The sequence below is a fragment of the Chelon labrosus genome, assembly GCF_963514085.1.
Source record: "Chelon labrosus genome assembly, chromosome: 17".
Taxonomy (NCBI): domain Eukaryota; kingdom Metazoa; phylum Chordata; class Actinopteri; order Mugiliformes; family Mugilidae; genus Chelon; species Chelon labrosus.
The window spans coordinates 23900828-23913862 of NC_140350.1; the positions used below are offsets into that span (position 1 = coordinate 23900828).

At 41.8% G+C, this 13035-nt stretch overlaps 1 protein-coding gene across 4 annotated transcripts in view; it reads right to left on the minus strand.

Annotated features, from left to right (window-relative positions):
* Nucleotides 1-631: 631 nt before the first annotated feature.
* The window catches only part of clip2 (CAP-GLY domain containing linker protein 2), a 41519-nt gene continuing 29115 nt past the window's right edge, over nucleotides 632-13035 (minus strand). For 3 of the 4 annotated variants that reach the window (XM_084564496.1, XM_084564493.1, XM_084564494.1), the window contains 6 exons: nucleotides 12932-12989; nucleotides 12220-12303; nucleotides 9872-10028; nucleotides 7673-7832; nucleotides 6615-6803; nucleotides 632-3349 (listed from right to left, as the gene is read on the minus strand). In XM_084564496.1, the coding sequence (XP_084420622.1) occupies nucleotides 3263-3349; nucleotides 6615-6803; nucleotides 7673-7832; nucleotides 9872-10028; nucleotides 12220-12303; nucleotides 12932-12989 (735 nt within the window). In that variant the 3' untranslated portion in view covers nucleotides 632-3262. The remainder of the gene's footprint in view (nucleotides 3350-6614; nucleotides 6804-7672; nucleotides 7833-9871; nucleotides 10029-12219; nucleotides 12304-12931; nucleotides 12990-13035) is intronic. The other variant, XM_084564495.1, reaches the window with a different exon arrangement.

Sequence of the window (13035 nt, forward strand, 5' to 3'; positions counted from 1 at the left end):
GGCGGGTTGTGCCATAGCTGCAGTGATTGCCCAAAATAGCCTGTTTGATATAGGGTAAAGTTCAGATCCAAGAGGGAAAGGGCAATCTTTCAGTAAACGCGCTGCTTAGGCGCTATTTATAATGATTTTAACCGTGAATCGTGCATATAATCTAGTGTAATCTGATAATTGTGTTATTTTCCTGCATGCATCAAAACAGATCCGTGTCTGTGATTGTGTGTTTTTGCAAGTAAGTAATCACTTCCTTATTTAAATGTCATTTGCACAATCCAAAAAAACAAAAAAGTAAAAAAAATAGAAAAGTGGCACATGTGGATTAGACCTGGTCAACAATAAAAAGTCATATCTGGTGGGGGTTTTTTTTGTTTTTTTCTACAAAAATTAATAATTGCATCCATCCTCTTCTGGTCGACATTTTAATACCAGATATTTTCCTCCGATTGGATATAAGATGTAGAAATTTTTTGCCCAGTGCGTTGAGGAATGGATAAAAGGTTATACGACTGCTGGCTGAATTTCCTAAACCACCACCGACCTCTCCGTGCCACAAAATCTGACACCACTGTAGAAACATACCGATCTACTTTGCTTTGCCTTGAAAAACAAACACGCAGAAGTGACATAAGTATGAAGGAGTGCGAAATAAAACACCACCAGCCCTTGCCCCACATTGTTAATATTTAATGACTCAATCTCCAAAACCATTGCAGCAATAATCCAAAGGGTATGAACCCTGCAGCTGAAAAGGCCATGTACAATATCCAATGGAAAATTTAGTTTTTATCAGGGCGGACCAACCCGGCCCGGCCTTGCTCAGGAGACACTGCTCCCAGCTTTCGACACGCCACGCCACTCACCTCTGTGCAATGAAAGCAGTCGCAACCTATGACCAGCTACAAACAAGAACTCACAGTTCGGCCGACAAAGTGGATGAAACAAAATGTGGAAGACTTAAAAGAGAATAAATTCTTCAACTGAAATACAGACGTCGTCAGTCTGGGCAATGACATCCACTGTGACATCCATTGTTTGGGTTTTAGCTCCTGTGGCAGCCCTTCAGTAGATTTAAGAAAGCGTCAAGTAAAGCAATCCAGGGACATTTTTGAGAAATGCTATCTCATACCATATATTAATACTAATGAATGGACGGTGTATGCATTGTAACACAGTAAATAAAATAACTGAGCGCAAGACATGTATCGGTACAGATTCAGACACTTTTAGAGAATGAAAAAGGCTGCAATAATTCACTATATTCATTCATCCTGTAACATCACTTAGAGCTGAGTTCAGCAGGCCTCCCAGGTTCATTAGTATCGGTCTTCAGTCGGAGCAGGAAGTCCACTGATGTGCCAAAAGGGATGACTTCTTTAGAGGACGGGCTCAAGACGCCGCTTTAGCAAACACCTGAAGAGAGGATTGGTGGTGAAATCATCGCCGTCTGAGCTGCAACACATCGCTCTCTGCTGGCGTTCACATGGACGATTGAGCACGCACAAGCCGTGAAGCCGGACGGTCGACTCGTGTTACATCAGAGACAGAAATAATCCAGTTTAACCACTATTTCGGCACTTTGCACCATTATGTACGCCCGTTATGCAAGTGTGATGATGCACTCCTTCGCTTTCCCTATGAAGAATAAAACCGGTGTGAACCTTTGATTATCCGTCCGATAGGAAAACCGTAATGATCGTTTTCCAAGAGGGACTGAAACACGGAGGGAGGTAGCGAAACAACCAGCCGTGAGAAGTGTTTGAAGAGATGATCAAAGAAGGGCGTCCGTGTGGAATCAGCAACGTTGAAATCACGGCTCCGTCTCGGTTTTCTTCTATTAAACAAATTCAGTGGTGTCAATAAATTTGAGGATTAAAAAGCAGAGATAACGCTCCACTTTGTGCAGCTCTGTAGTGTTTTTGCATCACGTAAACACACATCTCTTGGTGGATCTTCGTCTTTAACATTGATGTAAAGTTGCAATCTCTAGTCTATACTTTAAGACTGACGTAACCTAGACAGCACGGGTTTTTGCACACTTGTTCATAGGCTAAAACACAAGAAAAGCCTGCTTGAAAGAACTTGAACCACTCCAGAAAGTACACGAATATGAGGATTACAACAAAAATAAATAAATATCAGTGTTCCCAGGATCTGTGCTAATGGTTACAGCTTCATGGTATCTCCCAACTTGAACACCATCATGAAAATTAAATTAAACATGCAGCGTGTGGTAGCTAAGAATTGTTATGTTTTCGTTATCTTAGCGTAAGCCCTCCATCCTCCACAGAACCCACCATGTTTTTTTTTTTTTACAGTAGCCCAGAACGTAAACACCAAAAAGAAACTCCAAAGAGAGAAAGAGCGGAACATTACACACTTAGACGATGAGTGGTATTCAGTTGGTTGCAATCTACAACCTCACCACTAGATGTCTCTCCAACATACACACTGGTCCTTTAACAGTTTTTTTTACAGTTCTACCATTCTTCTGGATCAAAAGACAAACTTTCAGTGGATATTTCAAATTATCTCTGTGCACTAAAGCAGGAGTGTGAGGAAAGAGCAGGGTTTATTGTAACGAGCTTGCTACCAATCCTCGTCGGACGCTTTAATACGCAGATAAATGAGTCGAATTGCATTAAAGAAGTCATCCTTCACATGTTGCTCTGAGTGGCACAGGCCAAGACAGCTCACCTACAGTACAGAGGATTATTACAAAGCCAAGGAGCAAAATAAAAGTAATAAATAAAACAAACAAAAGGGACTGAGAGTTCTTCAGTTCTTGTCGTCCATCAGCCATTTCAAAATTCAGAATTTTCAAGTTCGAGTTCCTGGCAGCTTGTAGACTCAAGCTTTCTAACTACCGTTAAGCCTCAAAGGTCGCCATACTTTAAGTTCTCAGTAGTGGTTGTAACAATAATACCTTTTCATGTCCGTGTCTTATTTCCTGTCTAGACGTTATAGTACTTTAAGCGGTCTTCTGATTGGCTAATAGGTGCTTTCTGCAACAACACATAAATTCACTTGAGATAGAGATTCGCTGTTTTGGTTTTAACTGTAAACGGAAATGTTCTTCAGGCGTCCATCGGCGGGATCGGCGAGACAAGCTTTGACTCGTTTAAGATGTCCTGGTTCAGTCTGGGTCATGTCAGCGTCCCAGCCTTATCTCTTCTGCTCATATCAGTGTTGTTCCTAAAAAGGGTGCAAGATAAGATTTATTAACTGTAATGCATGACCAACAACACTACAGTAATTAAATAATAGTTTAAAGATACAGCGTTGGAATACTAACATCTCGAGTGCTGCCTGACTCCTGGAGATGAATCCCGTTAGCCGAATTTGCACCGTGAACCTGAAAGACATGATCACAAATCATCAGTGTAGTCTTTGGTATGATTTAGCTGTCAGATATTTGTGGAGGCATTAGTTCCCTTGTTCACTTTCCTTCAGAGAGTGAGATAAACAGACAAACAAATATGAAATTACAGCAGTAGGTTAGCTTAGCACAAACAGAGGAGGAAACACTGAGAGTCTGTTTCCAGGGACTGTGCTAAGCTAAGCTAACAAGTTGTCAGATGTGAGAACAGCAGACCAACATACACTATATTACCAAAAGTATTCGCTCACCTGCCTTTACTCATTCTATGAACTGAAGTGCCATCCCATTCCTAACTCATAGAATTCAATATGATGTCGGTCCACCTTTTGCAGCTATTACAGCTTCAACTCTTCTGGGAAGACTGTCCACAAGGTTGAGGAGAGTGTTTATAGGAATTTTTGACCATTCTTCCAAAAGCGCATTGGTGAGGTCACACACTGATGTTGGTCGAGAAGGCCTGGCTCTCAGTCTCCGCTCTAATTCATCCCAAAGGTGTTCTATCGGGTTCAGGTCAGGACTCTGTGCAGGCCAGTCAAGTTCATCCACACCAGACTCTGTCATCCACGTCTTTATGGACCTTGCTTTGTGCACTGGTGCACAGTCATGTTGGAAGAGGAAGGGGCCCGCTCCAAACTGTTCCCACAAGGTTGGGAGCATGGAATTGTCCAAAATGTTTTGGTATACTGAAGCATTCAATGTTCCTTTCACTGGAACTAAGGGGCCAAGCCCAGCTCCTGAAAAACAACCCCATACCATAATTCCTCCTCCACCAAATTTCACAGTTGGCACAATGCAATCTGAAATGTACCGTTCTCCTGGCAACCTCCAAACCAAGACTCGTCCATCAGATTGCCAGATGGAAAAGCGTGATTCATCACTCCAGAGAACGCGTCTCCACTGCTCTAGAGGCCAGTGGCGGCGTGCTTTACACCATTGCATCCGACGCCTTGCATTGCACTTGGTGATGTGTGGCTTGGCTGCAGCTGCTCGGCCATGGAAACCCATTCCATGAAGCTCTCTGCGTACTGTACTTGGGCTAATCTGAAGGTCACATGAAGTTTGTAGCTCTGTAGCAATTGACTGTGCAGAAAGTCGGCGACCTCTTTGCACTATGCGTTTCAGCATCCGCTGACCCCTCTCCGTCACTTTACGTGGCCTACCACTTCGTGGCTGAGTTGCTGTTTTTCCCAAACGCTTCCATTTTGTTATAATAGAGCTGACAGTTGACTGTGGAATATTTAGGAGCGAGGAAATTTCACGACTGGATTTGTTGCACAAGTGGCATCCTATGACAGTTCCACGCTGGAATTCACTGAGCTCCTGAGAGCGGCCCATTCTTTCACAAATGTCTTGTTTCACAGTCTGCATGCCTGAGTGCTTGAATTTATACACCTGGGGCCAGGCCAAGTGATTAGAACACCTGATTCTGATCATTTGAATGGGTGAGCGAATACTTTTGGTAATATAGTGTATCAAACTGCACCTTTAAAATGTGGCTCATATATATATATATATATATATATAGCGCACATTAAAATCCATATCTCTTTGTAGAAATAGTCACTTCTGATGAAATATTTAAAGTAGGGCTGTCAATGCAATTGATGCAAATTAATCGCACTTAATCTGCTCTAAATGTACCTTAAGGGAAAGTCTTCATTTTTATTACTCTTACCAGCATGATAACTGGGTGTGCTTTGCAAATGTATGTTATTATTATTTCAACAGTCTAACACAACAACAAACGTCCAGAATATTCTCCAGAATAACTCAAAGGTTCTGCATGCTCCAAAAATATGCCGCATCTTTTTTTTTATCCAACCTGGTCTGCCTTGGGCGATTGGAAGCAGGGCTCTCTGCTCTCAGCTGTGCATTTGACCAGCAAGCTTTGAAGCTGAACTTGCTGTTCAAAAGGCTTGAGGCGTTTTATCAATACACGTTCTCGTCTCGTGCTTCTGTTCAAATTCAACGCTCGCATCTGACCGAGCGCGGTCCAAATACCCGGATGCGTTCTTGCCCCGTCCATTTTATTGAGACTGCATTGGAAGGTAACATGAGAGGACTTGGGACAGCCAGGTGTCCCAGAACTTTATCACTGCTTGCTGTCTTTGTCGTCTTCTTGTGTTGGTATTTATGTGATTTCAGACAGTTTTGATGCTACAGGGCGTACTACTACTGTGATCACACTTCAGATTCTGCTTGCTTTCCACAGCGATACTGCTGCACCAAGCGTTCTCCGGTTTCCCAAACTGTGGGTTGGGCTCAACCAACCTGGTCTGCCTTGGGCGATTGGAAGCAGGGTTCTCTGCTCTCAGCTGTGTGTTTGACCGACAAGCTTTGAAGCTGAACTTGCTGTTCAAAAGGCTTGAGGCGTTTTATCAATATGCGTTCTCCTCTCGTGCTTGTGTTCTCGTGTACTGTTCAAATTCAGCATCTGACCAAGCGCAGTCCAAATACCCGGATGTGTTCTTGACCCTTTCACTTTATCGAGGCTGCATTGGAAGATAACATGAGAGGACTTTTGCATGCATTTTGTGGGTGTCATCAAGTACAAAGCTGTACAATGACCGTCCTGCGACTTCTTATCCTCCAAAGTACTACTACTACTACTCTGTCACTACTTGCTTTCTTTGTCGTCTTCTTGTGTTGGTATTTATGCGATTTCAGGCAGTTTTGATGCTACAGGGCGTACTACTACTGTGATCACACTTCAGATTCTGCTTGCTTTCCACAGCAATGCTGCTGCACCAAGCGTTCTCCGGTTTCCCAATCTGTGGGTTGGGCTGAGGTAATAATAACTGAACAGTGTGTAAAAGGGATTTTGTGTCACTAAAGCAGCCATAGTGGTCTACATACATAAAGGAGGCCCAGAGACATCCTATCAGTCCCCCAGAATAACATTTTCATGCTTTTCTAAGTCTTAAAACAGCTCAAACAAGGGCAACCGGAATTGCTTGGGTTTATTTGAAGACATTTCACCAGGCTTCTTTGGGATACCACCCAAGTTATTCTAAACAACATCCACTAATTGCAGTTTGGTACCAGAGTCGTGTGATTTTCAGCTGGTCACCGCCCACAGATGTTGCTAGAAAAAACCCAAACTCTCCACCAGCCACTTAGAAGTGAAGCAGCCAGTTGTAATAGTGGTGAAACGTCTTCAGCCTTCAGATATGTCACAGGCTGGATGACTTATCCTGATTTAACGTTTAGCAGAAATGTTTCTTCGTCTCCACTTTACCGGGCTTTTTTCTGGATGTCTGCGCATGGCCTGGACCAGCTGGTCGACCTGCTGGTTGTGTTCCAGGGCGTTCCTCAGGGCGTCCTCGGTGCTGAGCAGCCGCTGGCGCAGACGGGTCACCTCGGAATCCAGAGCCGAGGGGTCGAGCATGGAGTAGCGGCGGTGGTCGGGTGAGGAACGCTCCCGACCCTGAAACACCCAAGATGGAAAGCTCATGAATATAAAGTCTGCTGTTGAATTGTTTTGTTTTTAATATCTGAGAATAAACTAAACTTACTGAACTGCGTTATGTCTTTTCTGTGCAATATTTGTTTCCTTAACAGCAATACTCCTGTTGGAATGGTCTTTATTCATGATATTCATGATGCCCATAGAATATAATCCAGCCTCCACCACTTCAACCTTACTACCCACTTACTTTGATAAGCTTTTCAGGAAACTATTTTATAAGCTTGGTACAGTGACTGTTAATATTTCAGTTCCTTCCATTTACTCATAAATATTTAGTGTTATGAGATGCGTTATTTAGCGTCTGGGATCAATAAAACCTTATCTTAGTTTAGCCTATGTCAGTTCGACCTGGAGATCAATAAAGTCTTATCTTATCTTAGCCTAGCTTAGCTTAGCTTGGCTTGAGGATCAATAAAACCTTATCTTTTTTTTTTAGCTTAGCTAAGCCTGGGGATCTATAAATTCATATCGTAACCTAATTTAGCTTATCTTATCTTTAACAATTTGTGAAAACCCTGGTGATATCATCTCAGACGTCTTTGAGGAAACACCTTTTTAACAACATTGTTGCACACTATCAGCTAGGATCAGAAAAACGAACATATGCTTTTGCTTGACCCATGCTTGCAGGATATGTCGACCTCTGTCACACTGATTTTGAAGTTTGTTCTGTGCAAACAGAGAGAGGCTGAAGAGGGGATTCGAACCGGTGACCCTAGAGTCCAGTTGGCCAATTCTCTAACCACTAATCCACAGCTTGTGATTTTCATATTTAGAAAAGTGGAAATAAGGAATCTTGTGAGTATTCCTAGTTCTCCGGTTCTCACCAGCAGAAGCAGTTTCTCTCGCAGGGTCTTGATGTCGTCCTGAAGTTTCTGCTCCTTGACCTTCCACTCAGCCTTGTGCACCTCTCGGTTCAGGTCTTTCTCCATGTCCCGAGAATGGCGATGAGATTCCAGGAGTAACACTCTCAGTTCGTTAAGGCTCCTGCATTAAAGAAGAAAACAAGAAAAACGAGCAAAGAAATCGTGAGTTTTCTATTTTTTTGTTTCTGTTTTTGTGCCCTGCAGGATTTCGGTGACATTGCTGAGAACTGGACTTCACTGAAGTGCAATAAGGAATGAAGAGTTGTGCAATTTTGCTGCCAAGGATTATATGAGTCACCCCTCTGCTCAGACCTCGCTCAAAGGTTATTATTATTTAAAAGCTTATCAACCCAAAATGTGACCGTGTCAGGCAGACAGGTCAGTGGGAACTGAGGGGGTGGCGTATTCTCACTGCATGTCATACTGGTTGGCACATGGACAACCCATTTCTATATCCTATATTTGGCTGTTTACCAGTATACTTATATCAGTGAGTCAGTGAGCCACAATAAACACTGAGCTACAGTTTGGACATGTGCACAGCATGGACTGTATAAAAAATGATCGTAAATGACTGCTCCTCAAATTGAAGCCAAAGCACGTAGAGCTCCCCCTAGTGGCTGGCTGCAGTATAAGTCATAAGCTCCGCCCCCTCCGTGTTAGTGGATGGGTCTGAGGCCAAATTAAATTAAATTTTTTTTCTCACAACTTTATATCACTGAACAGATTGAATAGAAGAAGACGACCAAGATGCTTCCATGCTTTCAATATTTCTGCCCACATGGATTACAGCTTCGCTCATCTTTTCAGCCTGTTTGAACAACTATTTGTTTTTGCTACCTCTATGTTTCTGCACCTGTTAGAGACTCATCTCCATCCTCTCTGGCACGAACATGCTCAGAAAGAATGGATTTATTACCACAAGAGAGAAGAAACCATCAGATCAAGTGCTTTCTTTCTATACAAACAGATTATCAGTCTGATCAGATCAGCCTCTTCTGATTGAGATGGTAACATATATTTTTTTAGCCTGGAAGCCAGACCAACTTTCCTCACCCACTCATGTTTTGTGGCGTAAAGTTGGTCTGGAACCTCTCTGGTGGGAACTGACTATACTTAATTTGTTGAAAAGGGGGAAAAAAAGAGGTCTCTTGCTCTCTCAGTCTCAGATAGGAGGTAAATACCATTTTCCAGAGCAGAGTGACCTTTAGCAACCTTTACCTGAACTGTTGCAGATTTTTTTATGAGACGATATCCTATGTCCGTAGAGGCATCATGTATTTTCAAAGAATTCATCTTAAAATAAATACTTTCCTGACTATAATAAAATACAAATGATCAAATGATCTGAATCATTTTGTGGCCTTGAGTGTAGACTGGAGTTGCTCTTTCGGGATCTGATTATGCTCCTGCAAAGATCTGCACAAGCCAATGTGGAGATGGACAGAAGAGTAGAAAGAGAAATGTAGTCTGAACACAGTGAAGTTTGTTTATAAGAAAATGTCTCTGTGCTGCTTGTGACATACCCTAAATAATCTCAAAATGGCACATTACCAGACTCATATTCTGATAATGTATTCCTCTTCTTCTTCCTTCTGGTTTCAGACATGCTGCTCCTCTCCCCATCAACATACCAACCTCAATCTGATTGCTCACAAGTTGCCATCTACTTGATTTATCTCACCAACTTCCTCGGATTAAAATGTGCAAGAAACACTTGAAGTTGCTGTTGTTGTTTGTTTTTTTGTTCATTTACAAGTTTGTTTATCCAAAAATATAAAACTGAAACAGCAGCATTGATATATTTAATGCCTTCTAGCCTTTGGTAATATCATCAATAATGTAAGAACTGCATAATAATAATAATGTAATACAACTAGATTAGTTTGTGGATTTCCAGATAATGTCTTGTCTGCTACAGAAACGTCCTCTTTACGTAATTAAAATAGACGTTGGTTGCTCTCAGACTTCGCACAAAGTCAAATAAATTCTGATAGAAACCTGAGCAGAAACACTCGTCCATCATCCCAAACCTGCACTGATCAATACGTTTCTATTCACAACGGGTCAAATAACGGCGTGCAACATAAAAGCTCCCCTCGGATTAATGCTTCAGCTTCGGTGACTTGTTCAGGTTAAAATGTCTCCATGTCACATTACCTCTCTTTCTTCAGCAGGTCCTGGCTGATGCTGACCAGCTGCCCAGAGGCATCATGGGACTTCTTGGTCATGGTCTCCAGCTCTGCCTCCACACGCATCTTCTCCCTAGCCAGGGCTTCAGCTCTCTTTTCCCCTGAGCGAACTTTGCCCTCCAGAGCTGGTGTGAGAAGAAGATTCATGAATATTTTTAGCACCGACACTCACAGTCTGTAAATAACTCATTCTTATTCAATACATATTAATGTTTCTGCCCTCATACCTGGCATATAAACAGTGACTCATAGTACACAGCAGTAATAATTTAGTATATTTATTATTTATATTCTTTTCAGTTGTTTATTCTATTATTGAAATGTGCATAATAAATCAAATTAAATCATTTTGCAGAGATACAGGAACTAATCTGATCACAGACATCCCCCACATGCTGCCTTTAGAAATAATACAGGTCAAATTTATATTAAAGGATCTCTTCCACCTCAACTAAACCATTTCAAACACTGACTTCTTGCTAAATTTGTTCCAGTTCCTATCAATTATCCAACACAGAAGAAGCCTGGAAGCCAGACCAACAAGTTAGGCTGGAGTCTCTCCACTGGGAACTGATTATGCCCCGATAAAGATCTGCTGGGCCCATCAAATTGTTTCTGCAGGTTGGCAGGTTTTTTCTCTTAATTGGTTGAAACTAGCCTCATAATGAAATCCATACGGAGTGTTATCAGACTCGTATTCTGATACGATTTGAGTCTGGCTACGCTAGGCTAACACAGACGAGGTTCAAAAACTGCAGTTCCTCTAATCGCCACTTGAGGGCAGCTCTTAAAGTGAGTCAATCCCCATTAACCTCTACGTTAAAATGTCCAACTTGTTTCCAGTCTGGTACATGACACAGTTTTGGCCTTTTTAACTAATTTCTCCATCCATGACAACTAAATGGATGAAATTTTTATAAACATAATTTAAAAGTTATGCATAATTTAGGGCGTGGCCGTCTCTGGTTGCTTAGCGGTCTGGCTCCACCTCGGTTTGTTCATCTTTATATGCAGCCAAAGGGTCACGGGCAATTGAAAAGTCCACCACAAAAAAGTTTGTAAAAATCAGTGGAAGGACTATTAACATTCATTTTTTATTCAGTGCTTTAAAAAAGGTGTTCCATTAAATAAAGGTGAGAACTGTTCTTCCCTTTGAGTTACATATCGTTCCTTTTTGAATTATTTACACTCCAGTCTTCAAAGGGTTTCAGTTTGATTATTTGAGTTACATGAGGTCTGATTTATATGCGTTTGATGTGAACTTTTCAAGAAGATACGCTGATTTCTCTGTGATGATCAAAGATCGTAACGGAGATGATGAAGACAATCGCCCGCTGAGTGAACTCTGCGGTGAACACATGTGGTGGTGGTCAAGCACTAATCAGAATATAAGTCTGGGATTTCATTATGGGATGTGTTTTAACCAATACCATAGACTGTATAAAGATGGACGGCAGAACTGCTTCTCTAAAGTGAAGCCAAAGCAAGTAGAGCTCCCCCTGGTGGCTGGCTGCAGTATAGGTCATAAGCTCCACCCCCTCCATGTTAGTGGGCGGGACTTGGACCAAACTGAAACACTAAAATACACGGCAAATAATTTAATAAAATTCAAGGATGGTTTTTTTGATTTCAGGTAGTTAATATAATGCTTGTTCAAGTGTCCATTTCTTGGATAAGTTTCGTTTTAGTTATTTGACGTTATAGAAACAGGACGTGACATAATGGCGACTACCAGTTGCCATGCCAACCGCTACCTAAAGCAGTCCCATGGGACCATAAGAGTTATAAAAACTGTTTTTAAAAATAAGTCCAGTGTATAATCCGACATTGCCTTGTAACTGCTGGAGGTAGAGCAGAGCGTAGTGTTAATTAAATGAAAATGCGAGTGAGTCTGGAGGAAATGTGGGCGGGGCATTGATATCACGGCTCCGCTTGGCTCCACCCTCAGACCGTACTGATCAGATTCTGGCTCCAAAGTCGCAAGATGGCGCCGCCCGTATCCCCGGGAAAATAGCGTCAGTTTGTCCAATGAAAGGAAGTGGAGACGCTTTGTCCATATTTATATACAGTCTATGCCCAATACAGACTCCAGCAATAGAAACCTCCAAGGCGCTCAGATGACGTGTATGTCATTATCTAAATACGAGGTCATGAGAAATGTGTCATTACCTTCCAAATAAAACGCCGTATTAGGAAGAAATGAAATGAATTCCATGAAATGACTCGATGTAAGGATGTCTCCTCATTAAAAACCAGTAAGACTTCAGAGTTCGCTAAAGGTCACTCCAGTCTGGAAAACGTAAAATTAACATTTACCTCCCATCTGCGATTTGAGGGCTTCAACCTGGGAGGTGAGAGTCGAGACCTCTTTTTCCCTTTTCAACAGCTTCTCCATGGTTTCTGGTCGAGGAAAAACACAAACAGCAGCATTCATGAGCCGTGTCATGCTTGCAGACATTTTCTAGTGCAGTTTCGTACTATTGAGTTTTCTTATATACACATCTGAGGAAAATGTTGACATTCCCAACCATCCATCCACCTAACGAGGATGTTAGATTGCTAAACTGTTAGCTTTGGTGGCGTCTAGACGCAAACACTTACCACTTGAACGCCAAAAACAGTTTAGTGTACATGTTACACGCAGTCACCAACACCTCTTGAGGGTTTCATTTCAGTTTCCTAGGAGTTTCCCCCTGCTCTGAATCTTTATGCTAAGCTAAGCTAACTGGCTGCACAAATACAATCGAGTCTGAGAGCAAATAATTACACATTTACTTTAAAGGGGAACCAGGAGTTGATGGACTGAAAGTAATTAATCATGCTTGTTTCCCAATGTGTTAAACTATTCCTTCAACTGCCTTTTAGATTAAAAAATTGTGGTTTCTCTCCAGTTTCCACACATAAATAAACATCGTGACGCGTAAACTGTTAAATAAACTGTAAAATTTTATGATTTATGATGAGTAATGAGAAGGAAATTGTGCAATCATTCAAGCAAAAGAGGGCAACTAAAGTGTATGACTGATACCTTCGATATTCTGCTTTAACTTCATCTTCTCGTCTGAAATTTCATTGTCTTCTATCACCTGAAAACGTGATGAGAGATGTTCAGTCAGAGCAGTAACAGACAAC